Here is a 27,096-nt window from a genome sequence, read left to right as displayed (position 1 = left end):
GATCCAAAGTTCCCCAAATCTGTGGAAACTCAAGTCCCTCATATAAAATGGTATATTTGCATATAACCATGGCACATCAGGTCAGGAAGATCCCCTGGAGAAGGAAATGGCAACCCATTCCAGTACTCTTGCTTGGAAAATCCCATGGACAGAGGAGCCTGGTAGGCTACAGTCCATGGGGTTACAAAGAGTTGGACACGACTGAGCAACTTCACTTTCTTTCTTTGACTTATGGCACATCCTTACATACGCTTTAAATCATCTCTAGATTACTTATAATACCCAATACAATGTAAATGCTATATAAATAGTTGTGAGTACAATGGAAACACTGTATAAATAGATGCTGGTGTGTGGCAAATTGAAGTTTTGCTTTTTGGAATTTACTGTAATTTTTTTCCCCAAGTATTTTTGATCTAGGTTGGTTGAATCTGTAGATGCAGAACATACAGATAGAAAGGGCCTACTATAATTCCTAGAGTAATCGAAACCAGGTTGTATATTTGGACTTTTTCTCCTACTTTGGTTTCTCTTTAGAAAAAAACCCCAGCTCTGATGGAAACTAGACCATTAAAAGTTCTGCATGTATAGGATTTGTTTCAGAGTAATTGGGGGAGGGCAGCAGGGTGATTGAGTGGGTTGGGGATAGATATAATCTCTATATATTTAGATATAATAAGATTGCTCAAGAGGCTGGATGATGAGTAGGTAGGGGTTTTTATTATAACATTCTTTTTACTTTTGCATGTATTTGAAACTCTCCATAAGAGGTTTTTAAAACAATTGAGCAAAAAATGCAAGTTGCATAACAATATCGACAGTGTGATACCATTCATATTAAGTTCTAGATCTGCAAAGAATATTATGTATTTTTTGTGCATGTATACTTATATAATAAAAATTTAAACATTTGTAAAAAGTAATAAATACTAACTTTAGGATAATGGTTACTTCCAAGGAGGGTGGAAAAGAAGGAAAATGACCAAGGGGATGCATGGTGTTTCATCTGTATCTGTAATGTTTTACTTATTTTTTTAAAAAGTTACTTGAAGCTAATATGGGGCTTCCCAGGTGGTGCTAGTGGTAAAGAACCTGCCTCCCAGTGCAGGAAATGCAAGAGACACAGGTTTGATCCCTAGATCTGGAAGATCCCCTGGAAAAGGAAATGGCAACCCACTCCAGTATTTTTGTCTGGAGAATCCCATGGACAGAGGGGCCTGGCAGGCTATGGTCCATAGCATCTCAAAGAGTCAGACATGACTGAAGTGACTGAGCATGCACATGGCAAAATATTAAGATTTGTTAAAGTTGAGCAGTGGATACATGGGTATTTGTTATATTGTGTAGCCTTTTTTTTCTGTTGAAACTAAATCACAATAAAAAGAATAATAAAGCTATGACTCTGTATCAAGAAGTGTTTTTAGACATGTGGGGAGCCACACTGCAGGGGTTCTGAGCGGTACTTTCTTCCCTGTTAGAGGCGCATTGCCTGACACGGCAGTTCACAGCGTGGCCAGCACGCCCATCGTCCTGCAGCTGCACAGCAGGGGTGGGGGGCCCTCATGAGTCAGGAGAGATGGAGGTGAGGGGTCAGGATGAAAGGCGGTTAGCTATGACACTCTTTTCTGAAACATGCTGACTTGTTGCCTTCATGAGAAGGTTTGAGCCACGTCATGGGGGGTAAGTTAGTTATGATGACTTAAGTGTTTAGAGACAACAAAGAAAAGGGAGACTTTTTTTTTAAAAGCATATCTTTTGTGTATAATATAATAACTGGTTCACTTGATGAGACATCTTGGAAAGAAAGCTGGTTCTCCTACTGATTGGTTGTCGGAATGGCGATCTCGTCAGCTTTTGCACACAGAGCAGTGTTAAGCTGTGTCACTCCTCGGCCTGGCAGGCTCACCCTTAGTTCAGGGAGAAGATCAATTGTTCTGAGGCCTGGGTTCATGGCCTGCTTCCAATATGTGACTGGCATCTCTGTCCCTCCCTGCCTGCATCCAGGAAGGAAGACAGGGATGCAGTGATCCCTGTGCCCAGGTTCCAGTCCGCGTGTGACTTCCTGTATTTGTAGATCGTGCTTTGAGTTCTGTTTTCTAAATTTTCAGAAGTGTCATTATTTGTGTGCTTATATTTACCCCCACCCCACCCCTCCATCCGTATGGCATTTTACGCTGTGTGGGACAGCAGGGTATACGAGCAGTCTTCCTCAAATGCAGTCCCAGGAGACCCCTGGGGTCCTCAGAGCAGCTGCAGGGCCCTGAGTGAAGGTGAAGTCAGGGTTGTGGGAAGGGCCGCTGGGTCTTCTAGACTCCACTTGATCCAGAGTTTTGCCACTTTTATTTGCTCTTTGAATCAAGGTTTTGCCTAACATTTCATTTGCTTGGAAAGGATTCTTCTGCTGAACATAAGATATGAAAACCACTGGTGTAGAGAAAAGGGCAAATCTCGGCGTCAGAGCCTGGAAACCCAGGTATGTGCCCTGGCAAGTCTTTAATCAGCAGCGGGGGGCTCTGCATGTCACTTCAGTTCTCTGCACGCTGGTGCTCCTGTCTCTTGAGATGAGGGGTTCAAGTGAGGAACAATCTGGAAGTCCCTTACAGCTCTGACATTTCAGGTCATTCTATTTGGGACTCCATTCAGGTGATGAAGAAAAGGAAAAGAGTGCTGTGACTCCCAGCCTCTTCCCGCCACCCCCATCTGGAAGACCAGAGGCCCCGTTAGCAAGTCCCCTGTTTGGAAGTTTGGGTTAACTTGTGAATTCTTTTCTGATAGGAATGTGTGGTTAAGATGAGAGGCAAGAGGAGCCAGCACAGTGATGTGCATTGCTGATTTTAAAGATGATTTACTGGTTTAGATTAGAGGTCTGGACTCTTTAGGAAAAGTGAATGGTAATTACTCTCAGCTTTAAAGTTATTCCAAATTGACAGCAGGAAAAAGGCCAGAAATGTTCACCTTATCTTGGCTAACTGGTCTGGGGTGTTCTTCTAGAATTCATTCCCGTTGCTGGGTCCACACTATCTAGATGGCCTTAAGTGTGGGTGAGAAGGCTGTGCTCCCTCTGACATGTAGGCTGAGACAGGAGACCTTTCACATGAATGGGCCAAGAAGAAACGTCATTGGGATCCATCCTTTCTCATTGCAGAGGCCTGGAGCCCTGGCATCACTTAGCTCTACTGGCCTGAAGATAGGGGGTCCTCCTTCAGACCTCTCACAGGCACCTCACTGAGGTGCTTTTCCCATGCAAAGCATCATGTCTTCACCAGGACCCATCTGGGGAAGGAATGAGGAACTCCATTGGTGTCTACACTACTATGTGCTAGCTTTTTGACTTTTTGGAGAAGCTTTCATATATATAACGTGTATGGAGTTGTAAATAATAGTTAATGCTCAGCTTGTCGATCAAAACTGCATTGGACTGAAATGTGAGAAAGCCAGAGACTGTCTTATTTCTTACTGTACTACACAGAAAGCATTCCCTGAGACAAAATCCTGCTGAAGCTTGGCTGCAACAACCCTCGGTGACAGCAATGACAGGGGCCCTTCAGAAAGGGGCAAGTGGACCTGACCCTGTTCTAGGCAGGTTTAGGTTTCTTCCCAGGTTGATTAATATTCCCTCCCCCTCTCCCCCCATCCAGCTACTGCAATTACTTCAGTTCAGTTCAGTCACTCAGTTGCATCCGACTCTTTGCGACCCCATGAATCGCAGCACGCCAGGCCTGCCTGTCCATCACCAACTCCCGGAGTTCACTCAGACTTATGTCCATCGAGTCGGTGATGCCATCCAGCCATCTCATCCTCTGTCGTTCCCTTCTCCTCCTGCCCCCAATCCCTCCCAGCATCAGGGTCTTTTCCAATGAGTCAACTCTTCGCGTGAGGTGGCCAAAGTACTGGAGTTTCAGCCTCAGCATCAGTCCTTCCAGTGAACACCCAGGACTGATCTCCTTTAGGATGGACTGGTTGGATCTCCGTGCAGTCCAAGGGACTCTCAAGAATCTTTTCCAACACCACAGTTCAAAACCATCAATTCTTCGGCGCTCAGCTTTCTTCACAGTCCAACTCTCACATCCATACATGACCACTGGAAAAACCATAGCCTTGATTAAACAGACCTTTTTTGGCAAAGTAATGTCTCTGCTTTTTAATATGCTCTCTAGGTTGGTCATAACTTTCCTTCCAAGCAGTAAGCAATTACTTAGGCACCTTTAAAAATTTTTAATTTGAATGAAGTCTGGACTAACTTTCCCTGAAAAGTACAGTGAATTTTAAGAGGACAGAACTTGGATGATCAATATGTTGTGGTCTCTGTCTTATAGCATCGATCTTTACCATAGATTTTAGTTTCTAAATATTGATGGAACACCATACTACATGCATCAAACTGTGTCAGTCATTCTGAGATACAGGAAGCATAGAAAACTTACTGGTTGTGTCTCGGGTTAACTACTTGAAGAGACAGCAGCACACAGAAGATCATACACCTGTGAAGCAGTTTGAAACAGAGTTCAAAACTGCAAAGCACCCACTGGTTGTGCTTTTAAATGTGGAGTACCTTCTTCCAGATGCAGGCGCAAGCAGTGATCTGAATCAGGTGGAGCCGGCCTAGTTGTAGGCAGTGAGCTTGAAGCTGGAATTTGAAGGAAGGATGGAGGAGGCGAGGCAGGGCTCCTGGAGAGGTTTGTGGAAGGAAGCAAGCTGATTGTTTTCATTGTAGGTGGAAGGTAGAGATGATGCTACATGTTAGTAAGAAAGGTGGAGGCTTTGAAAACACGTGCACAACTGCTCAAAGGCTTTGCTGTGCCGCAGGAAGCATTAAGGTCATCTTTGGCAGGAGAGTAATTGGGGAAGCAATACATACAGGCTGAACTGAAACAGAGATACCCTCTGCCCCACCCCAAGCTGGCCATGTGCTTCCCCATGTAGGCCTCATGTGTTAGGTCACCAAGTGCTTTAGAAACAATACACTATACTTAAGCACATATTTGGCCACCTCATGCGAAGAGCTGACTCATTGGGAAAGACTCAGATGCTGGGAGGGATTGGGGGCAGGAGGAGAAGGGGACAACAGAGGATGAGATGGCTGGATGGCATCACTGACTCGATGGACGTGAGTTTGAGTGAACTCTGGGAGTTGGTGATGGACAGGGAGGCCTGGCGTGCTGCGATTCATGGGGTCGCAAAGAGTCGGACGGGACAACAATATGCTTCATCAGTTTCATGTGGATATAGTTCCATTTATCCTGATGTTTAATTTTTTTTTCCATCCTTTTCAGCTGTGTAAACTTTTTGGCATCCATTATGTAGCATGTTTAAGATATTTAATCATTTTGAGTTTTTGATCCTTCACAATTTCATGTGTACAACTAGTAGATATGCAATTGTTTATTAATCATCCATCTCATGAATGCCTTCCAGACTTCCTTTCTACTTACTGCTTTGAATGATTTTACTCTTTTATGTGGAGTTTTTCTATGAAGTTGATGGATCTCATTCATTCATAAGTTCATTCAACAAATACCTATTTGGCCCTACTATGTGCTGGGCACTGTTCTAGGTATTGAGCTCCCAGTTACTACTGATTAGAAACAAAACTTAGAATTTCAGTGTGGTACAGTGGTTTTAATTAATGTTGTTTCCTTTTTGATGCCTTTGAATTTAAACTATTGATTTATTTTAATATATTTCACCATAAATAGCAAAAAAACCAAACATACGAACACTATTAAAACATTTCTGAAAATGCTTTCAATGGCAATCAGTTTTGGGAAATTTGCCACATTAAATGTTGTTGAGTTGGTCTACTTCTCCCGGCTAAGGCCATAAAGAACCAGAACCTCCACGAATCCACTAAGGAATCTGGTCACCACTGGGTTAGTTGATCCCTGAAGTCCTTTCCCATTCTAAAATTCTGTCTTAACTTCTTTGTGCCGTTTTCTCCTGCATTAACAGGATAGTAGTAACATTTAACTTATCTACTAGACAGGAGTTGTGATGACTACTTGGTACAGATGTAAAGGATAATTCCGCCTCATCCATTTTTGGGTCTTTCCCTCCTATTGGTGGCCTGGTTGCCCCCATAGTAGCAGGGTGGGACCTGAGGACTGGGGAGTGCAGAAGCAGCCTTGGAAACATGAGGATGTGGGGGCATGCTCAGGTGTGCTGTGTGGGGGGTGTCTAGAGCGGTCCCTGAACAGACAGAACAGATAGCACCCTACAGCCCAAATCCCTCTTGTGCTTTGCCTGTAAAGGATAAACTTTTCATTGTACCTGGAATACAGATGCCATTCCTTGTATTAAGGTCTGTCTATGCAAGTAGGGCAACTGGAAGAGCATCCTGCATACTTACTTACGGTCTACGTTCTGCATGGAATTTGGGAAGAAGAATGCAAGAATATATAAAGCTTGAAATATAAAGCCTTAATAAATCAAACTTTGAGAGCAGTACAGCTCAATAAAGAAAAATACAGGTCATTGATGTTTTAAGAAATACATTTAAGAGGGCTTATAAACAAGAGCCTCTGTTTGTTATAAATTCAACATCAATTTGGGTGAAACACCAGGATAGCATGCAAGATGTTCCCATTCACATAAACAAAAACTATAGAAAATAAGTAGCAAAATCTACAAAGGTTGTGTCTGGAAAGGCCAAGTACGTGATTGTTTTCTGCCGCTTCACTTTTCTAATCTTGTTAGTTTTTTTAGAGTATACACATATGACTTAGGTAATCTGAGAAAAGTTGAAGACAAAAAGGCTCAACAACTTGTAGCCAATTCAACGCTAGGAAATAACAAAGATTTGAAAAATTAGAGTTATTTGCATATGGCAGGAGTTACACTCTAAGTTACTTTACTCCTTTCACGGAGACTAGAATTTGAACTCTGAACTTGCCTTGTTTTGGACAGTTGCTGTAACAGTCAGTGGAAGGATTGTCTGATTCCTCCCTGAGTGGCGGGCAGTCTAGCTACTGGCCCCAAGACTCATTCATTCTTTAGTCTTCACTGTTGTTGCAGCTTGTTTTTAGTCCTCTGCATACAGACGGAGTTCATTTTTGAGACTCTAGAACATAGTGTGTATTTCACAGGATTTGATAAGTGCATCTAAACTTCCTAGCTAAAGAATTTCTGTGTTCTCCACTTCCTAACCTCGAGATTCACTCATAAAATGTTAAATAGGCTTCCAGCCTCTTTGATTCCCCGCCTTTGGTAATCTCTGCGAAAGCTTTACCGAATGAGGAATTTTATTTTGCCTCATTTTTTTTTGTATGTAGTGCTGTTCCACAGAGGATGGTTTTATTTTTTGTTGAGGCTCGTAATTTTACAGTGTAAACAACCAGTAACTTCTTTACCCCGGGCCAGCTTGGTGTTTTCAGACTTGGTCTGTGTTAAACTGTCTGAAGACAGAAAGGATGAGAAAGGGGCAAGGGGAAGGGAAGGCTTAGAGAGGCCCTCCAAGGACCCTAGCTCACTGGTTTTGACCACTGAGGTCACCTAAGAACTAGCACTCATCCTCCCAAGGACCTAAAAATTATGCTTAGTGGAGATGAAAGCATGAGATTGCCAGGTGCTGAAAAATGAGCAAACCTCAAAAGAAACCCATGGCTCCTCTGTTTCATTTTGTGTCTATATTTGTTTTCCTGGTTATGGATTGAAAGGACTGCTCAGGAGCAGTGCAGCAATTTCTTCTCATGGCTCAGCTTTCCTTCCTGACTAAACTGTAGGGGAAGAGGGTACATCCAGTGTGTTCGCTTTGCTTTGCCCCATCTCACCCTGTGGCTCTGGGACCCAACTGATGAAAAGCGTGTGATCCAGAGCTGAGCTGCTGAGTTACGGCATGCGGCAGGGCAATAACACCTGACTTCAGTGTGGACTGCAGCTGTGATTGCCCTTCAGGGAATCTCTAAGTGGAAATAACTTCTAGGGGTCTCACTGGACGAATAGTGGGAAGTTGCAGAGTGCATATTCTGAGACATACCCTTCCTTAGACAGTCATTATTTTCCCAAGGTGGAAGGACAGCCTTGTGGCCACTGTAGCCAGTAGAGTCTGCCTAGCCATGTCCTCTGCTGGGAGAGGCTTGCATGTGACCCCAGGGCCAGGACCGTGCCAGCCCCTACCCGTAAGCCCTGGGCCTTGTTCACTGTCACCCACTTCCAAGCATAATGTTTGGACTTGAGCCAGACTCCTGGAGTTCTATCCTGGACCCTCCGCACACAGCATGCGGTCTTGGGCAGATTTCCTGAGTGCTCAGTGCTCTCATATCCCTGAGGGGATAATATTGTTAAAACAGTGCTTAGTATATAATAAACACTCAGTAAACGTTACCTTGGAGAAGGCAATGGCACCCCACTCCAGTACTCTTGCCTGGAAAATCCCATGGACGGAGGAGCCTGTTAGGCTGCAATCCATGGGGTCGCTAAGAGTCGGACACGACTGAGCGACTTCACTTTCACTTTTCACTTTCATGCATTGGAGAAGGAAATGGCAACCCACTCCAGTGTTCTTGCCTGGAGAATCCCAGGAACGGGGGAGCCTGGTGGGCTGCCGTCTATGGGGTTGCACAGAGTCAGACACGACTGAAGTGACTCAGCAGCAGCAGCATGACTTATGCTATGCTATGCTATGCTAAGTCACTTCAGTCGTGTCCGACTCTGTGCGACCCCATAGACGGAAGCCCACCAGGCTCCCCCGTCCCTGGGATTCTCCAGCTAAGAGTACTGGAGTGGGGTGCCATTGCCTTCTCCAAGCATGACTTATGGTTATGGTTTATTATTTATTATCGGTTGCTGGTATCTTCCCTGACTTCTGCCCCTGGCAGTGCCAATACTGCTGTTACCAAGGCCACCAGTGATGCTTCTTTGTTGCCAAAGCTCATGGACAGTGTTCACCACCTCCTCTCTCTGTGCCTTTGAGCAGTGCCTGCTGTGTCTTCTGGAAGTACTGCATTCTCGAAGTCATGATCACCACGGCCCCTCTTGTCTGGTGGCTGCTCTCCATTTGGGTCCTCATCTCTACCTGACCTCACATTTGCGTGACTTCAAGGAGAACATCTCAGATTCTCCTCCCTTTTTTTTTCTGTAGGTAAATACATCGACCCTGCTGACTTTCACTGCTTGGTTGCTCATCCTCCAGGTCTTAGGTCTTTCGTGACTTCCCAATCTAAATCTTAGGTCCGTCCAACCCACCCTGTTACTTTCTCTTGTGGTACTCTTGTTTTCCTTCAGGGCACTTTTCACAACTTGTAATTATGTATGTATTTGTTTATTTTAATTATTATCTATCCCTTATCTCCCCCTCACTGCACGGAATTGTAAAATCCATGAATGAGACCAGGGCTGTCTTGTTCACTGGTGTTTGTACACCTGGTGCTCGAAAGGATCTCCGTAAATACCTGTTCAAATGTGTATGCATGAGGCCCCTCTACTTCCTCCACTGCTCCAGCCCTGACAGTCTCCGTGAGGGGAGAGGGAGAGGCTGCCCCTTGGTCGTCATTCCTTCCTGCCCCTGCCACCCTGGATCCACCCTCTGTGTCAGGGAAGGTCTTATTTCTCTTTTACCTCCAGCCACAGTCATCTTGAAGTGATGGCATCCTCAAAGTTAACAATCAGAGGACTCACGTCAGCTTTAGGTGCTAGATCTGGGGAAGTGATCAGGATGGAATGGCCTAGGGGATTTGCTCAATTCCTGAAGCAAAAGGAAATTGAGACTTGATGTAGGACATTTATTCCTAAGGACAAAACATTAGTAAGCTAAAAATCACTTTCCAAAAGAGCTATTAGTCCATTAAACATATATTGTGATTTCAAGGGTTTTTTTCCCCCTTTTTAAATTAGGGGAAAATTAAATTGCTAAGTCTTGTCCAACACTTGTGACCTCATGGACTGTAAATTAAGGTGGTTGCAGTTTCATGGAAAGAGTGCAGAGCCCTGTGTGAGGAGTTGTGTGGGAGACACCAGAGACGTTGGTAGTCCAGGCCCAGTGGCCTTGCCTTCTAGCAGAGGTGTTGATGCCCCGATAACCCGTTCAGAACCAAGACTTTATAGCTTTATTTATGAAGTGCCAGGAATGGACTCAATAGCATATTAAGAAGAGTTTAAAAGATGTTGCAAGGGACAGTTTAAACTCTGAAATAACTCTTTTCATCCCACAGGGGTTTGGAGAGTAACTGCTTAGTGTTTATCAGTGAAATAGATGTGAGATATCAGTTACTAAGTAATCTTTCCTCTGAGTAAATCACCCATCTTATCTTCTTCTCCTGGAGATGACTGTTTTCAGTAGTCAATGACTACAACCCATAGTACCAACTTAACTTGAAATATTCAAGACTCTTTCCCCAGCATGTTCTTATATATAGATGAAATTAGACAGCATACTTAAACATTTGCAATGCTGCTCTGTTTATTAGATCTCCATAGATGCAATTTTCAATATCCAGCCTTTAGACATGAAAAATTGAGACTGTCATGTGGTATCTTAATGCAATAAAGTTTCTATTCTTGTATAGCATTCATTATTCAGAATATTGCAATAGCTTTGTGACAGATTTCTTCGTTTACTCATTTCCTGATTTTTGAAAATTCATTTTAGGGATGGATAGCTGACCACTGTTTGGTTCCATGGGAATACAGAGTTTTCTGTTAATACTCTTAGTGGATGCTATACCATGATGTCCACATGGGAGATTGTTGGTTTCTTATTGGATAGGATTTTATTTTTTGGATTTGATGCTCTGGGCTTGAGTGGAGACTGATGATGTCACTGTGTCTGCCTTACTTTCTACTCATTTCATGTTGCTCCAGGGTCAGAAGAGCAAGCCTATGTCCAAGCTAGAACATTATGGTGTGTTGTAGATATTCTTTGCTCACTGGCTGTTGATGTTATTTCTGATAGTTTTGTGAAAATCATTGCTAAGGTATGGCCCTGCATAATTGCCATGATCAGTAGAAATAGCTTTATATATTGTGTTATTGTAAAATTAATTCCTAGAAGCTAAGACCATATGTCTCTCAGCCATAATTTGCATGATTCATTTTTATGTCTGAAACCACAAAAATGTTCTTTCTCTTGAGATCCAGGTGGATCCAAACCAAGAAGTGTTGAGAGCCTCACCATAAATACAGCCTCATCATTTGCAAATGTGCTGGGTCCCTGTCCTTAGTGGCCTCCAAATCAGAACTACTGAAACTTGCAACGAGGCCATGAGAATCAGTGCTTGCCCTGCCAGCCTTGTGCCATTGAAGGGTGGCAGTGTCCCACACATACAGTCATTCGTTGAAAAACACTTGGGAATTGTCTGATGACACATGCATCAAGGTGGATGGGAAACAGGTGCAGAAATACCTTTCTTGCTAAGTGTTTCTATTGCACTGTCTAACTGATGTGATTAGAAACCTCTCATTGTTCAGTCGCTCAGTCATGTCCGACTCTTTGCAACCCCATGGACTGCAGTGTGGCTTCCCTGTCCTTCACCATCTCCCAGAACTTATTCAAACTCATGTCCATTGAATCCATGATGCCATCCAACCATCTCATTCTCTGTTGTCCCCTTCTCCTCTTGCCTTCAATCTTTCCCAGCATCAAGGTCTTTTCCAATGAGTCAGCTCTTTGCAGCCAAAGTATTGGAGCTTCAGTTTCAACATCAGTCCTTATAATGAATATTCAGGATTGACTTCCTTTAGGATGGATTGGTTGGATCTCCTTGCAGTCCAAGGGACTCTGAAAAAAGGCATCAATTCTTTAGTGTTCAGCCATCCTTATGGTCCAATTCTCACATCCATACGTGACTACTGGAAAAACCATAGCTTTGACTAGATGGACCTTTGTCGGCAGAGTAATGTCTGTGCTTTTTCATATGCTATCTGGGTTTGTCATAGCTTTTCTTCCAAGGAGCAAGCATCTTTTAATTTTATGGCTGCAGTCACCATCTGCAGTGATTTTGGAGCCCCCAAAAATAAAGTCTGACACTGTTTCCACTGTTCCCCATCTATTTGCCATAAAGTGATGGGACCGGATGCCATGATCTTTGTTTTCTGAATGTTGAGCTTTAAGCCAACTTTTTCACTCTCCTCTTTCACTTTCATCAAGAGGCTTTTTATAGTTCCTCTTCACTTTCTGCCATAAGGGTGGTGTCATCTGCATATCTGAGGTTACTGATATTTCTCCCGGCATCTTGATTCCAGCTTGTGTTTCTTCCAGTCCAGCGTTTCTCATGATGTACTCTGCATATGAGTTAAATAAGCAGGGTGACAATATACAGCCTTGACATACTCCTTTTCCTATTTGGAACCAGTCTGTTGTTCCATGTCCAGTTCTAACTGTTGCTTCCTGGCCTGCATACAGATTTCTCAAGAGGCAGGTCAGGTGGTCTGGTATTCCCATTTCTTTCAGAATTTTACTGTTATTAATAAGTGTAATTTTGTAATCAATGATATTTTGTTATCAATCAAATATATGCAGAAGTTGAGAGTGAATGTGTGTGTGTGTGCAGAAGGATTAGTAAGATTAATTCTTAAAAATAGAATTTCTGGGTCTATCAGGTAGGATTCAGTTCAGTTCAGTTCAGTCACTCAGTCGTGTCTGACTCTTTGCGACCCCATGAATCGCAGATAGGATTAAGTTTGGCTATATATGACAAAAAGCCCAAAATTAATAGTGAACTATTTTCATGTAAGAGAAGTGATCAATTCTTCTAAGTCAAAGGTAATATACATTTTTAATATCAATAGATACTGGTTTTTTTTTAAGTTTGTACCTATTTAATACTTTTGCAAATCAATTTAAATGTTTATTTTCCTCAGTTTTAAAAAAGTCATGAATCTTAATTAAAAATAAAATGTTCTTTACTACTGTGTTACAGTAGTTTGAGTTGTATACTTCACCTGAAGCATGAGTATGATTTCTAGTAAAATGAATAATATCCACACTTTGAATTTCTAAGTGTTTCTGAAGTTTACCACAGATGACTTAAATTTACGTAAATCTGATATTTTATTTACTGTGACTTTAAATGCAAGAGAAAGATTTCCTTGGAGATGGAGAACCCGAGAAAAGAGTGTCTACCTCTGTAATGCTGGACTTCCTGCGTTGCATTACAGACGCTAACCTTATTCAGCATGGATTACTTTAATAGAAAAAATAAGGGGGGAATTCATTTATCCTGTCAAGAAAGGTGTGTTAAGAGTCTTCTGTGTGTCAGGATAGAACAAGGGATGTAGTTGTGCCTTCTTTTGCTCTTTAACTCTTCCCAGTTTTTCTCCTGTTAAGAACTTATATATAACTTCTTCCTATTTTAATATGTCTTTCCCCCCAGGAAATATTTTAATAATTATCACCAAACATAATGTCACATAAAAGAGAGCTGTCAGGAAGAAGGACAGAAAAGCTGTAAGACTTAAAATGTCCAAGTCGTATCTAAATTTCAAACCTTTATTTTTTCTATTTTTCAACCTCCTATATAGATTTAAAGAGACAAAATAAAACCTATTTGCTATAGTAAGAATACCTTACTGTAGCTTAAATTGGTGTTTTTAAAATGACGGCTTTTGCCAAATTCTTTTGGCAGCTACTCTAGACTCAAAAGCACTGAAAATTGATTACTTGAAAGTTGTTGCTAATAGTTCCTTACTGTAGAGCCATTGCTACAGCCCAGGCTGAGGTCCCTGTATAATGTAAGTGTCTGTGTGGGGACCTGCTGCCCAAGTAGAGTGAATTGACTCTAATTTACCCCTGGATGTCTGCATTCTTTCCACATATGTCCACAAATAGCATCGGAGCAAATTAATGTAATTTTCTGATTGATGTAAAGAGAACCGAAGAAAGCTTGTTGTGTTTGGTGGCCAAAATACCACACAGTGTGAGTGGAGTAAAACTGCTGGCCCATTTTATAGCACTCTAATTGATAATTATTTCTCACAGGGCACATTATTTGGCTGTGTGGCAACAACCCAGCCTCATTCCAGAGTCTCTGAACGTGTAGGTACATGTGAACACTATAGTAAATATACACCTCATTTTGCCAAGAATGGAAGTAGTTATCCAGGAGGAAAGGGGAGGGAAAAGAAAATACCAATTTCCTATGTACCAGAACATGTCTGACTTGAATCAGTAGTTAGAAACTGAAGAGCATGAAGTCATGTAAGGTTTTTATATTTCATAGTAGAGGTTCCTGGTTCATAGTTAATAAGCTAGAAAATTAACTCTCTTTTGGAAACTTGGAGTGTTTAAATGTGTATGTGTTTGCTCTTGGTTCACAGGAACCGCCTAGTCTGTCTTCGTTTCTGCAGGTCTGAAGCTGCTAAATACTGTCCGAAGAATGAAGCAAATGTATGTAGAAGAGCTTGCAAAGAAGGAGGAGGGAATCTCAGGCTTCTGCCTACGTGACAGGTGCACTGACAGTCACTGTGGCGAGATAAAGACCATGAAAGTATTTCCATCAGGGTGAGACTTGGGGTAGCTCATAGGCAAGTCAGAAGGACTAGGGAGAGCCTCTTCCCTCTGAGAATGGCCCAGGGCTCCCTGATGGAGATCTGGCCACTGCAGAAACTCAACAGATGTTACCTAGAGGACATAATGTGGTCTGTTCTCTTGTTCAGTGGAGGAGCAAGGCAAAAGCGACAGACCCAAGTTGCTGCTCACTGCTCTTCATGAGCAAACCGCAGAGTTGAGCAGCCCCTGACAAAGATGGTGACCCATGCAGACGAAACACTGCACAGTGGCCACAGGAGGGGCTTTTCCTCCCCCCCTGCCCCTCCCCCTCTATTCATGATTTGATCTCATAAAGCCTTATGGGTCCTCAGCAGAGCCAGATCAGAACCTTCAAAATGCATTTTCCTCCATCCCATTATCTGTGTTTCTTCTCATTTATGTAGGAGTAGAGAAGAAAGTTAGCTAGAGATGAATTGCCCAGTTTTATCTGGTATAGTTAAGGAGATGTCAGCAGTTCATAAACTAAAGTAGCAGACTGTCAGGAACTGGGAGGATCTGAGATGACTCTGCTGGACATGAGACTCCTGGGTCAAAGGCAAAGCATTTATTACTGGTTGCCCAGCAAGCAGCATGAGCAGCCACATATTTTCCATTGCTCCATCCTTGCTCCCAAATCCCATGGGAATGAGTGACACAGATGAGTCCAGGTTGATGCCTGTACATGCAGCGGGTTTGGTGAATGGAAGAGGAATCCTGAGTTTGGGGATCCTAGATGTTTGGTAATGAGCAATCAGCACATCTGTCCTTTGCTCTGGAGTGCAATGGCATCACTGTTTTTCAAGGCTGTTCACTATGCAAATATAGACATCTTTGAATGATAGTCTAGAACTAAGGGTTTGTACTTTGTTTGCAAGACCTGCAGAGACCCCGTGGAGAATTGTCTCCCAACTTGGATCGTTAACCTTATGAGAAGCTTAATGTGATTTCCTCTTCTGTCCACAAATTAGCATCAGGACTTGGCTATCTTTTTTACTTGGGGAGACCCTAGGTCACGGCAGTTTGGAAGAACCTGATGAACATGTTGCTGGAGAAACTGGGAATATAGGGTGATATTATTCCACATAATGCCTCAGAGTCTGAAGTGTGCTACATGAAGCTACCTTTGAACCTAAGAATGGCTCAGCAATATCTGTTCTTGTGTGTGTTTCCTCCCTTGTCTTGACCTAAAGGGATTGGTTTCAGTGGACCCTGTATGTATGATGATTTCTTAAGTCTTAGGGAAAGACCTAGGGCCTGGTTGTGCTATGAGCTCACATTTCCTATTAGCAAATGAACAACCTAAGGGGAAAGAATTGGAAAGTCCAGAAAGTCCAGGTGATGAGATCCAGGAAGTTGGGGGAGAGAATATGAGGGCCAGACCTGCCAAATGAGACTCAGCCAAGGAGGTAGTTGTAAAGCCAGGGGTCCTGCATCCTCAGGCGTGGCTTTGGAATCACCGGCAGCAAGTGTGTGGGAACCAGGGAGCCCTGGAGCACTGTGACGCCTGCTGGGTGAGGTGTGGTCTCACCTCCAACTCTCCACCACACGTGTAGTGTCTCTTATGTCCCATAGACTCTTAGTCTCTTGTATGACTGTCCTTGCCAATTAATATCATCCCTCCTGCCCTTTGGGTGATAGATTAGTATCACCACTGACGCTAGTTGCTTCCAGTTTCTTAAGTGCTTTCAAGCTTACCTAGCAGTGTACGTGAGGAGATGACAGCCTAGTACGTGTTAGTATTAAAACACTGCATTTGTGTCATGGTTTTCAGAGAAACTGATTTATCCCATGCACATTCAACCTGCTTCATTCATCATAATTTGAGGGGTAGTGCTAATGGTTAGCTTGCACATTTGAGAACATCCTAGATTATAAATTAAAATGCACTTGTATACAAATGGCTTAATCAGTATTTTCTTCAGGAGAAAAAATGGAATGAATGCCTAGTTCTTCAGCACATGGAAATGTCATCTCCTATCTTTATTTAATCATTCATGTGGACTTTCAAGCTGGCTGGTGCTCATCTGTGTGTGTAATTGGCACCCAGGAGTGTCCGGGAATAAATGGTTGATTCACTCGGTATTTAGCAACATCATCGTATTGGTCATCAGCCACTTTTGCATCCTGTGATTTTAAACAAGAAGAAATCTTGCAAAACCAGTACTGTGAAATGCTGGTCTTGCAGTTGAGGTTCTCAGGTAGAGGGAGCAGTTCCTCAGGAGACTCCTTGCTAGCCGAATTTCACTCGGGTGTGGAGTGGATAGAGGGGGTGCAGGCCCGAATCATTTTGTGGAGTTGACTGCTGTACTCTATTCCTGTAAAGAAAAAGTCCGTCCGTGGTTGTGTTTGCAGTAGTCAGCAGGGATACTCTGTTATGTGGCATTCGCTTCCTTTTTCTGCTTTCACCAGTAACACCTTGATTTTTGATGACTATTAGAATAATTAACACTGACACTTGGAAGGGAGCCTGCTTCCCGATGCATACACACATGTCTGTTTTATAAATACCAGCCCCAACTTTTTCCTGCCCTAGCTGAAAAAATGTGCCTCCACCCCTCCCAGTCTTTCCAGGGTGTGGGCCCATGTGTAGCTATGTGACTGTGCCCACACATTGGCATATATTTCAGAGCTACCAAAAAGAAATTCATTGCTCTTGAAATAACAAGACAGAAAAGAACCATTTTTTTCTGAACTAGACCATCTGAAGAGCTGGAAACAGTCAGTGTTTGTATGTGTGATGCTACAGCCAGTGAATTCCACGTGAAGAGAAGGATTGTACCCTGGGAAGAGAAAGGCAGTTTTCCTGGATCTCAGATGTCAAACTCTCAAGCTGTTGAATTCACCCACTCATCACCTCTGCATCCACCCTCTTAGTGTGCTTGCATTGTCAGTGATTTCTGTTTCTGCAGATTTTGATGCCAGAAGACAAATAATAAAATAGCATGCATATGAAGCCTTAAAGCAGTTTTCTACCAGAGTTTTTGATTGAGGCTAAACAGAAGCAACCCGATCATGCTGTCAGCTGGCAGGCAAAAGACATCATGTTTTAAAATTCACATAGTTTGAAAGCAAGCTAATCATTTCTGGCTCAATAGTAAACTAATTACATATTTTAAATAGTATAGAGCTGAGTCCCTGTTTCAGATTAAGCCTTGTAATAGCAAGGTCCCGGGTAAAGCTGACATTTGCCTGATGTCTCTGGCTTCAGGACCTTAGAATGGTGCCAGCTCTTGGGGGCCTGGATAGGCCTGCCCGGGACAACCAGGTAAACTGGCTTGAGTTGGTCACAGGTGATAGCACAGAGGAAGGCCTGGGCACTCAAAAGGTTATGGCAGTGATCCAATTTGTTCATTGCCTAAAAGTAGTGATCCCAGGTCAAGGCAGAACACATCCAGAGTGTTCCTTTTGGGGAGTGTCTGAGAAAAAAGGATCATTTCTAAAAATGATCCAGTTCCAACAACACTTGCTTTATGGTTAGTAATTTTTTTCCACCTTTTCCTCTCCTTTCATAGTCCTAGGAACCATGTACAGAAACTTAGAGCTGAAAACATTTAATTCGGTGACACGGGTTAGTGTAGTCTTGCAAGCTCCTTGGTCACTTGGAATGGTGCCTCTGTCCTTAGTCAGCTCGGGGCCTGGAGAGGGGTGCACGGCGTGGTGGTTAGAGCTCTGCTGTAGGAGTTAGCCTTGGGCTTGATTTCTGGCCCCACTGCCTGTAAACAGTTACTGTTCTGCACCCGTCTCCTCCTGACAGACTTTCCATGAAAATAAAGTGAGATTGGGTTTGTGAAGCACAGAGTCTTGGCTTGGGCAGGCACTAATACAGTAAGTTCCTTCAGATTGCAGGTGAGGTAGACTCTATTTTGGATTTCTCGTGTTATCCCTGTGTTTGCTTGGGGGAGATTTAGAACTAGGCATGTTGTCTCTGGTTTCAAGGATGCCTCTGAGTGCTGAGCCAGTCAACTGCATTACCAAGTAATAGGGGCTCCATAACACCCCAAGATGGGTAGAGACGGGTAGGGATCTACACCCTGGCTGGACCTGAGACCATTCTCCCAAGCCCTTGCTCCCCCGAATAGCCTATGTACCATCCTTCTGCCCATCTCTATAATATTATTACAGAGAACCTTAAGCCTGCTTACTAGACTATGTCATCTTGTTTTGGGAAATTTGTTTGTATAATTGAAGTTTATATTCAAGGCTGAGACTTGTTGACTTTAGAAAAACCTTAATGCTATTTCACATTTTGCAATGGAAGTTTCCTTCAATTTTTCATATTGAGGATCATTTATTGGTCTCATGTTTTTATAACATTTCATTTTAACATAAAATTCAGGCCTTGTTTTGTGGCTGCTGTCCCCTTCCCACTAATTCAGTGATGAGAGGAATATTTTTGAGCACCTGCTATGTGGCACTGCCATGCTAGGCAGTAAAGCTGTAATAAAACATGGCATCCGGTTGTAAAGGGTTCAGTAAGTGTTAGGGGAGACAGACACCTCTTCCCCAAGTTGTAAAGCAAGGCAGACTGAAGCTGAATGGATGGACGGATGGTAGATCTTATCCATCCTCTGTGCTCCGTGCACTTCACTTCACCTTTTCAGTTGTCATGGTAATCCAGACACTAGGACTAACGGTGTTTCTGGGTGGTATTACTGCAACACCTAGAGGCCAGGAGATCTGAGTTTGTCTCCACTTGGCTGCCACCTCCTAGCTGATTGAATTCAGCTATGCCTTGTATCTCTTTGGTCTTCAGTTCCTTTCACTGTAAAGTTAAGGTTGCTTGTTATTAGATGAGTTTCGCAGCCCTCCATTTTCCACAGTATTACCTTTTACTGAACTTCCTGCCCTGGTGATCACTTACATAATGCCGTGAAAGTGATTAAACTCCACTGTATTCCTGAATTCTGGATGTGTATTTCCAATGCCCTTTTATTCTCTCCATTTCCACCCACAATACATTTTCAAACTGAAAAAACTTGCAGCTTTATTTTTTTAATCTTAAGTGAAAATTTTGTTAATAACAAAGCTATTTCTGTTCTACTTCGTTCTACTTTGCAGAGTCAGTTTCAGGAATGTTCTTTTATGTCATGGTTTTTAACCCTTTGAAGCATCGACTTTGCGTGGCTTGTCCTGCACGGTCTTAAAGTGTGTGTTAGTTGCTCCGTCACGTCCAACTCTTTGTGACCCCATGGACTGCATCTTGCCAGGCTCCTCTATCCATGGGATTCTCCAGGCAAGAATTGTGGAGTGAGTTGCCATCCCCTTCTCCAGGGGATCTTCCCGACTCAGGGATTGAACCTGGGTCTCTTGTATTGAAGGTGAATTCTTTACCATCTGAGCCACCAGGGAGGAGAATTTAAGTAGCATGTGTTTGCCGAGCCCCTTGTGGAAAGGGGAAGGGATTCAGTCACATCAGGAAGAAACCTGGAGCCAGGAGGGCAGGGGTGGCCAAATGCTGCAGCTTTAACCTACTTTCTGGAGACTGTCTTTCTGTTGACTGCATGCATTCGTTGCTGCTTCCTCGGGGGTGGGGAGGAGGACGTGGGGCTGGAAGCCGGAGGGGTTTGGGGATGGGGAGGCTGCTGAGGGGAGTGGGTGTGGGCAGAGGGTGCAAGGCTGCCAGGGTTCTCTGTGTGCCGGAAGTGCAGGTTTGGCTGGGAGGAATGGAATGTTCCCTGTTGCCCTCCAAGAGCAGAAACAGCTGTGGAAGGGCTTGAAAAAAAATCGCTAAATGAAAAAAAAAATTAATATGAAAATAAAACCCACACTGGAAAACCCAACAAAACTGTCTGTAATAGCGTAGTAGCTCTTTAAGAGAAATTTCTTCCCATCTAGGATTTCTTGTTCAGTTGAGGGGAAGAGCAAATTGTCTGCCAAGCCTTTCCTTTCCCAAGAAAGCTTCATGTGTCTCATTTGTCTTGGGTAAGAAATGGGTTCGTTTTACTGATCACCAGGTTGTTGTTATTTTATTCCTCCAAACGAGGGACCAGAACCTGTGCTTACTGCGTGAAAACTTGAAACAAATGTTAGTTTTCCAGGGAGATCTCTATGGGTAGAGGATTGTCAGCAGATTTAATGGAAATATTGTTTCTACCTGGAAATTTAATCCTTCAGACAAATTCCCAACAATATTTATTTTAGAACATTATCTTTTAAAAATAAGTCCTTTAATGGCTTAAACTTTTAGTGTTTTAGACACACGTAAGAGTGGAACTAGCCTGGAACTTGTCTCACACATCAGGGTTGATTATGCAATCCTTTGTGTGAATATTTTTCTTCTGTGTCTGAAAGGCTGTTCTAGTTGGTATTCCATAGAGTCAGAAATAATGGCTCTGAATTCAAGTCTGTTTTATGTTGTCATACTTTGTGAACTTGCTTTCGAACAAATTAGCCCCAAAGTCGATAAAATGTAGTAGAAGAAGGCAAGCCAGCTAAGTGTCTCCTGTCTAATAAGAAGGCCCAGCCCTCACCCTTCTCCCTCAGATGGTAGCACTCCTTGGCCCTTTGCAGTGTCCACTCCCCACCTCCCTCCGTCCAGGGTCTTTGCACCAAGTGCAGCGACGTAGTCTTTCCTGCAGTCGAGGAAGGAGAAACTGTGTGGTTGTTATTAACGTTCTTGAGATGATCTGCTTAAAATCATGTGCTTTGGATCTCAAGGGAGTTCATTAAGTAATACTTTGCTGTATTCTTAACAATGGATGCTAATAAGTATCTCAGGATTGGGGTACGGCCTTTTCAGTGGTTATTTTTATGCAGTCTATCTTTGGCATTTCATTTGAAGGACAGTCTCTTATAAAAAAGGGATTATGTGAGGTTACATTGCTAATTCAGGGAGAGCGCTGAGAATTATAAGGATCAATTACAGTCCCAGCCCATCCCTTCTGTGGCCTGTATCAGTTCCTACCTTTGGGAAAGTCCTCTTGCCCCTTTTCTGTCCATGCTTATCCATGCCTGGTGGAGAAGTGGCACAGGGCAGGATGGATGACCGTCCACAAGGCAGTGCAAGGTCAAGGACCCTTCCCTCTCAACTCCTCCCTCCACCTTATTATTATTATTATTATTTTTTTTTTTTTTTAGGAAAAAAGCTATCTGGACTCCAGTGATCTGATAGATTGCTCTAACTCTCCGTTTTACTCTCTGCATATAAACCCAACATTAATCTGTGAGCCTGATTCTCATCTTTATCTTCTAAATGGTGGAAACTTGGACTTAAAGAACATCTGCTGTGCTGTGTCATCAGACCTGGGGAGACTGAGAATCTTTAGCTTAGAGTCTCAGCCAGCAGAAACGTAAGGGGGAAATTCCAGGGCATCTCAGCTCTGAGCTGATAATCTGGGGAGCTTTCAAACTGTGCCTCCCTGAGCCTTACTCACACCAGTCTCTACGACTGAGTGCTTAAAGCCTCCGCAGGTGATTGGAAGAGGCAGCCAGGGTGGAGAACTGATACCTAAGAGAAGTCAGGGCATCATCCAGAGGACTGCCTCTGAAAGAGCCTATCATCAAAAGTCAAAGCCAGCATCTCTCCCGAAGCTGTCTCTGCGCTGTTCTGCTGTGGCGCACAGCTCACTGGGTCTCCACTGGGTTTTTCACATGACCTTTGTCAACTGTTCAGCAGTTACATATTTTAGAATTCAGGTCTTTGGCAGTCTCATTCTGAACTATCAGTGACAAGTCAAAGCAAGGGGACCTACTTGAAATGCTGGTCCTGTGTGCTGCGTAGATGAGCACTGGGTTTAAAAGCAGTCCTTTATAGATCATCCCCACTGAAATCTCTCACGAGGACCAGGGCACTGCCTGCAGTCTGCTTGGTGGGCATCAGTGGGTCTGGCTTGGGAGTTGACAGCCATAACTCATTTTGAGATAACCAAAAAAAGGGAGTGACTGAGAAAGGTAGAGGCCTTTAAGAGTTAAATTACACAACTCCCTTTTTATTTTTAAAGTCAGTGGATTCCTTGTTGCCCTTGCTGAGAAAGATAAATTGATACCACATGTTGCTTCCAGACAAAACCCTCTCTGTGTTCCAGGGGAAGCACATGCAGCTGGTGTCTGGGTTAGTGGACAGTCTTTACAAGGTAAACATGGGTTGGAAGGGGTTGGAGCGGACACAGGGTAGCAACAGTTGGGAAATTACCAGCTACTCCTGAGCAGCACGGCACTTTGAAATACTTTTACAAGTTTGAAATATTTTCCTGGAAGGAGCCGCCCTCTCACCTTCTGGTTTAAAGCATATGATGCTCGGAAAACAGTAAGTGAACGTTTGTGATGTCATTGCTTCCGTGTGTGGAATCTTGACAGTTGAGAGCTGCTTTTGTGCTTGGCACTGGATGAGTAACTTGCATGCATACTTTCATTTAATCGTCCCAAAGATCCTAGAGTTAGAGAGGGTGGTTTTATTCTCATTTTATAAAAGGGGCAACTGAAGTTGGCTCAATTGTCCAGGGTCACAGGACACACACCTAGGCCACTATTCTAGCTCCGACCTGGCTGACATCGAAGCCTACCTGCCTCCGTTGGCTACCTTAAAAAATTGCATGTGTGAATTACCCACTTTGTAAATATTGCTGGAATACTTACTTGTTTCAGGCAGCTTCTCTGTGACACCTGATCTAATCTAATCTGTTTGGGGTCCATCTATCTTCACAGCCAGTTGGCATAAATGTAGTGGCTGTGCACTTTAGCATTAAGGATAAATGTGTCTTGCATTAGAACACTGTCTTCATTATAGCAAGAACAAGAATGACCAAATTCGGATGAGGATAATCACCTTTATGCTGATTTCTTCAAGGAGGGCCAAGCCAAGGGAACCTTAGGCTCTGGACCACACGGCCAGTCAGCGTGACTGTGAAATGTCAGCACCTTCCTCCTCCACACACCTGCGCACCCCTCCTTGAAGGGCTAGGCCACCAATGGCAGCTGCAGTCACTCGGGACAGCTGTGCCAGCTCTGCTACTAATTACCTATACCTATTTTTTTCTGCCCCAGAGTAGGCCTTGCTTCAGTATAAATCGCTTTGTAAAAGAGAAGATTGACATAAAAAGTGAATCACAGGGTATTCTTAATCTCTGCTGTGTTCAGACAACTTGTGCTACAGTTGATTTCAGCGTTTTCTACATCTCTGGGCCCTGGTTGGGGGTTGGTGGGGAAACGCTGGCATTTTTGTCCCTGACAAAAGTTTGTTCCTAGAAATGTTTCGTTTACTGTAATTCATCAATCTCTGAATTTCTTAGTTGTGTTGTGTGTTAGTCACTCAGTTGTGTCCAACTGTCTGTGACTCCATAGACTGCAGCCTGCCAGGCTCCTCTGTCCATGGAATTCTCCAGGCAAGAATACCGGAGTGGGCTGCCATTACCTTCTCCAGGGGGCTTCCCCATTGAACTTGGGTCTCCTGCATTGCAGGCAGATTCCTTACTGTCTGAGTTACCAGGGAAGACAAAATTTTTAGTAGAGGATTTAAATAACCAGAACTATTCACATGGTTTTGGGTTGGGGTTATAGTAATTTATTGGCTCCTCTAGTAAACACATGTGATGACAGAATGGCCTGAGATCTAGCAGCGGGAGTCCTGGTTGGTAATAGTTACCTTATCACCTTAGCCTTAAGGACCTCACAGTGTTTTCCAAAATGTGCATTCAGATGTGACTAGAAAAATCTCTCTAGTCCTATCAAACCGTTCCTCCTTCTCTGTCAGCTCCCAACCCTCAAACTAATGTTATATCTTACAAATTTAGACTATTTGGTATGATAGATGAATTAGTGGAAAAGGATAGAATATTTTTAACAGCAGTTTTATAGTTTAACATGCACAAAATACATTGGAAATTTAATTTAGAGCCCCCGACTGAAGAGGTCTTCAGAGAACTTAAACTACACTTTATAAAAGGATTTTATAATTGGCTGGTTTCTTTTTATAAATTCCACTTCTTCATTCCTGGGTTTGAGGTGAGGGAGGGGCAGTTTGAAATCTTACAGAAATTAAATCACCATTAATTTCCATTATCAGGGAAGGTGTTGGGGAAACACTGCAATTCTGATACGTTCTCTGGCATTTGTGTTTACTTTTTCCTGTTTCACCAAAACTTAGAGAACCTGGTGATTAGAATCATGACCTGTGAGGCAAAAAAGCAGACTGCGTTTCTGATATCTGACCTTGTTAGGGTGAGGGGCATTTGAGCTGGAAATGGACCAGGGGGACCATACTGATGGGTCTTTGTCAATGTCCCCCTACCGCTTCAGATTATGGATTTTATAAATGGAAGGCTGGGGACCATGAGGATGATTGTGACATAGTTTTTGTTTGCACTGTCTTAGAGGAAAATCCTGTCTGAGTGTCGCGTAGGTGATATGCCTTAGGGAATGTATTCTGTCATCAGTAACCTCTAAAGCAAGAGTTGAACTCAGGTTTGACACTGAAGCTGATCATCCATTTAATAAATTGGGTTTTGGTTCAGAATCTAAGTGTAGCTTATATGGGTTTGTATGGTAACCACTACCCTCTCTTTAGGATGAATGCTATGATGGCCACCTTAGTAAAGAAATGCAAATGCAGGCTATAGGATTACTCTTTGTAAAGACTTTGTTTTAAAAACATTTTTAGGAAAGACCTACTAAATTATTACTCTTAATTATTTCACAAAATTATAGTCATAAGTTTATGCCTTTGTATCCTTCGTCTTTCTTAAATGTCTTTCTTTAGGTGTTAGCTCAGAGAAGTTAAATGATGACTTCTGTATAATTTGGTGACAGATCCGGGAAAGGTTGAGAGAAAGCATTGGAGTGGAGTTGGAAAAACAAATTTCAGTTTAAAGCTGTGTGACCTTCTCTAAGTTATTTAATCTCTCTCAGTCTGAGGCTTCATATATATGATGAGGGCATCGACTCTGTGGTTTGTTAGGAAGATTAGAGATGAGGAATCTAAAAGCACTGACCCAGAAACTGACTCCTGTAGTCAGTCAGGCTCCGTTCGTCATCCTGGCAATTAGGGCCCGGGTCTGACAGTCCTTGGTTCTGTCCTCCGTGAGGGTGTTCCAGCCCCTTTATCACAAGGCCCTACAGAAGCTTAGCTTCTCTCTCCAAATTCTAACCAATGGTAGCTTATAATTTTGAAAAATTACACACATACATTGTTAGGGTTAGAGTTGTAGAATAGATGACTATCCATATAGGACATTTTGGAGGTCTCTAAAGGGTTAACATTTTCTTTTCTGCTTGGTTTGGAATTGGTGAAACTAAAAATTCATTTAAAAAATTGTCCACAAATGCTTTTTAAAGGGTGGATAACTGGATATTTATGACTGGTCATTGTTGTTGCTGGGTGTTGGTATGAATGAACTCTTTCCGAAATCTGGAGCAGCGGGGGCTGGCCATGGGGGGGGGGCGGTTCAATCAGTGTCCACATCACCCCCACAGGGCTTCAGGAACTGAAGCCTGTTTTTTTCCTAATCAGAAGCTTGAGTTTAAGTTTGTGGTTCATATATCTAGTCTCCTGGGTACTCAGTAATAGAATCACCGTGCACTTGCCTGCATTTTGAACCCTGTGGAGTGAGTTTTAAGAGCATGCTTCATATCTTTATGGAGAAAGTGTTTTACTTTTTAAAGAAATGTAATTTCTGAACCATGAGTAGAGATGCCATTATTCTTTAAAAAACCATAAGAGTGAAAGGGAAGCTGGATATATAGTCTCCTGGGCACCATTTGGCTCATCAGATACTCAGCATGTCCTCTCAAACGTGTCTTTACGCCTGTCATAGAGATGCTGAGCTATGACCCATGGTTGGTGACGCTCATTGCCCAGCCAGAGCTGTCGGACTTCCTTGCATGGGAACATATACACAGAAACACTCTTGAGTATTTTGGGTTATTTATGTATGGTGAAATCCCACTGACTTTCTGTGTTTTAAAAACATTCTGGTAGAACACATGTATTTGTATCTTCTACATAAATACAGTTGGTGATTGCCAGTTTTTTTTTAAACTACGGTAACTTTTAGGATGGTTTGCATTTAATAGACAGCAGCAGGCAATATCTTTTGTCTTTAACTTGCAAATAAAAACTCATCTGACCTGCAGGTGCTGTTCCAGATGTGGCAGATGCCATCATCAGCTTCTCTCTTTGACAGCACACGAGGTATTTTACAGAATAGAAGACCTCCCCAGGCAATGAACTCTGTCCATCATGTACTCTGTGTTTTATAATGGCAGTAAGAACACCCTGACTTAGTAGCGTGACTGGCTTTTGAAGTATATTATCATATATCCTCCTTACGTCATCCCTATCAGAGAGGGATGGTTCAAATGCTATGACTATAATGAAGATGGAGAACTGAAGTTGTTGGACATAGACTAAATGATTTGCTCAGGTCTCATGGTTGGTCGGTGAGAGAGATGGGGCTGGATCAGGGTCATCTCTGTTAACTGGGCTTCCCTAAATCAGGAGGAGGATTCTTGTAAGATGGGAGCAGTTGTTAGGGTTTTGAGGATATTTTGCCCGCATCTTTCCTTTTTTAAAGAATAAACCTTTTAATGTAGAATGGTTTTAGATTTGCAGAGAAGTTACCAGACTGGCCCAGAAAGTTCTTGATGTTGGCTATCCACATCAAGTCTCCCCTGTTGTTATTAATGTCCAATATCAGTTTGATACA

The 27,096-nt window shown here is 42.9% G+C and overlaps 1 protein-coding gene across 18 annotated transcripts in view; it reads left to right on the top strand.

Moving 5' to 3' along the window:
- Positions 1-27,096, top strand: part of FOXO3 (forkhead box O3) — a 119,566-nt gene that overhangs the window by 70,949 nt on the left and 21,521 nt on the right. The window contains exon 1 of one of the 18 annotated variants that reach the window (XM_086317440.1): positions 14,289-14,377. The exons of 12 other annotated variants lie outside the window; for them this stretch is intronic. Coding sequence is in view for 1 of the 6 variants with exons in the window: in XM_086317433.1 (XP_086173559.1) it covers positions 22,447-22,530 (84 nt within the window). In the remaining 5 variants the exon portion in view is untranslated. Of the gene's footprint in view, positions 1-14,288; positions 14,378-20,358; positions 20,381-21,543; positions 22,704-22,739; positions 23,508-26,348; positions 26,583-27,096 lie in introns of those variants that run through there. 5 more of the 18 variants (XM_086317443.1, XM_086317433.1, XM_086317436.1 and 2 more) reach the window with 5 other exon arrangements.

Source organism: Bos grunniens, chromosome 9, assembly GCF_055505025.1.
Source record: "Bos grunniens cultivar Pamir isolate PY7600 chromosome 9, Bosgru_T2T1.0, whole genome shotgun sequence".
In the NCBI taxonomy this organism is placed as follows: Eukaryota; Metazoa; Chordata; class Mammalia; order Artiodactyla; family Bovidae; genus Bos; species Bos grunniens.
This window is presented reverse-complemented; position numbering and strand designations above follow the sequence as displayed.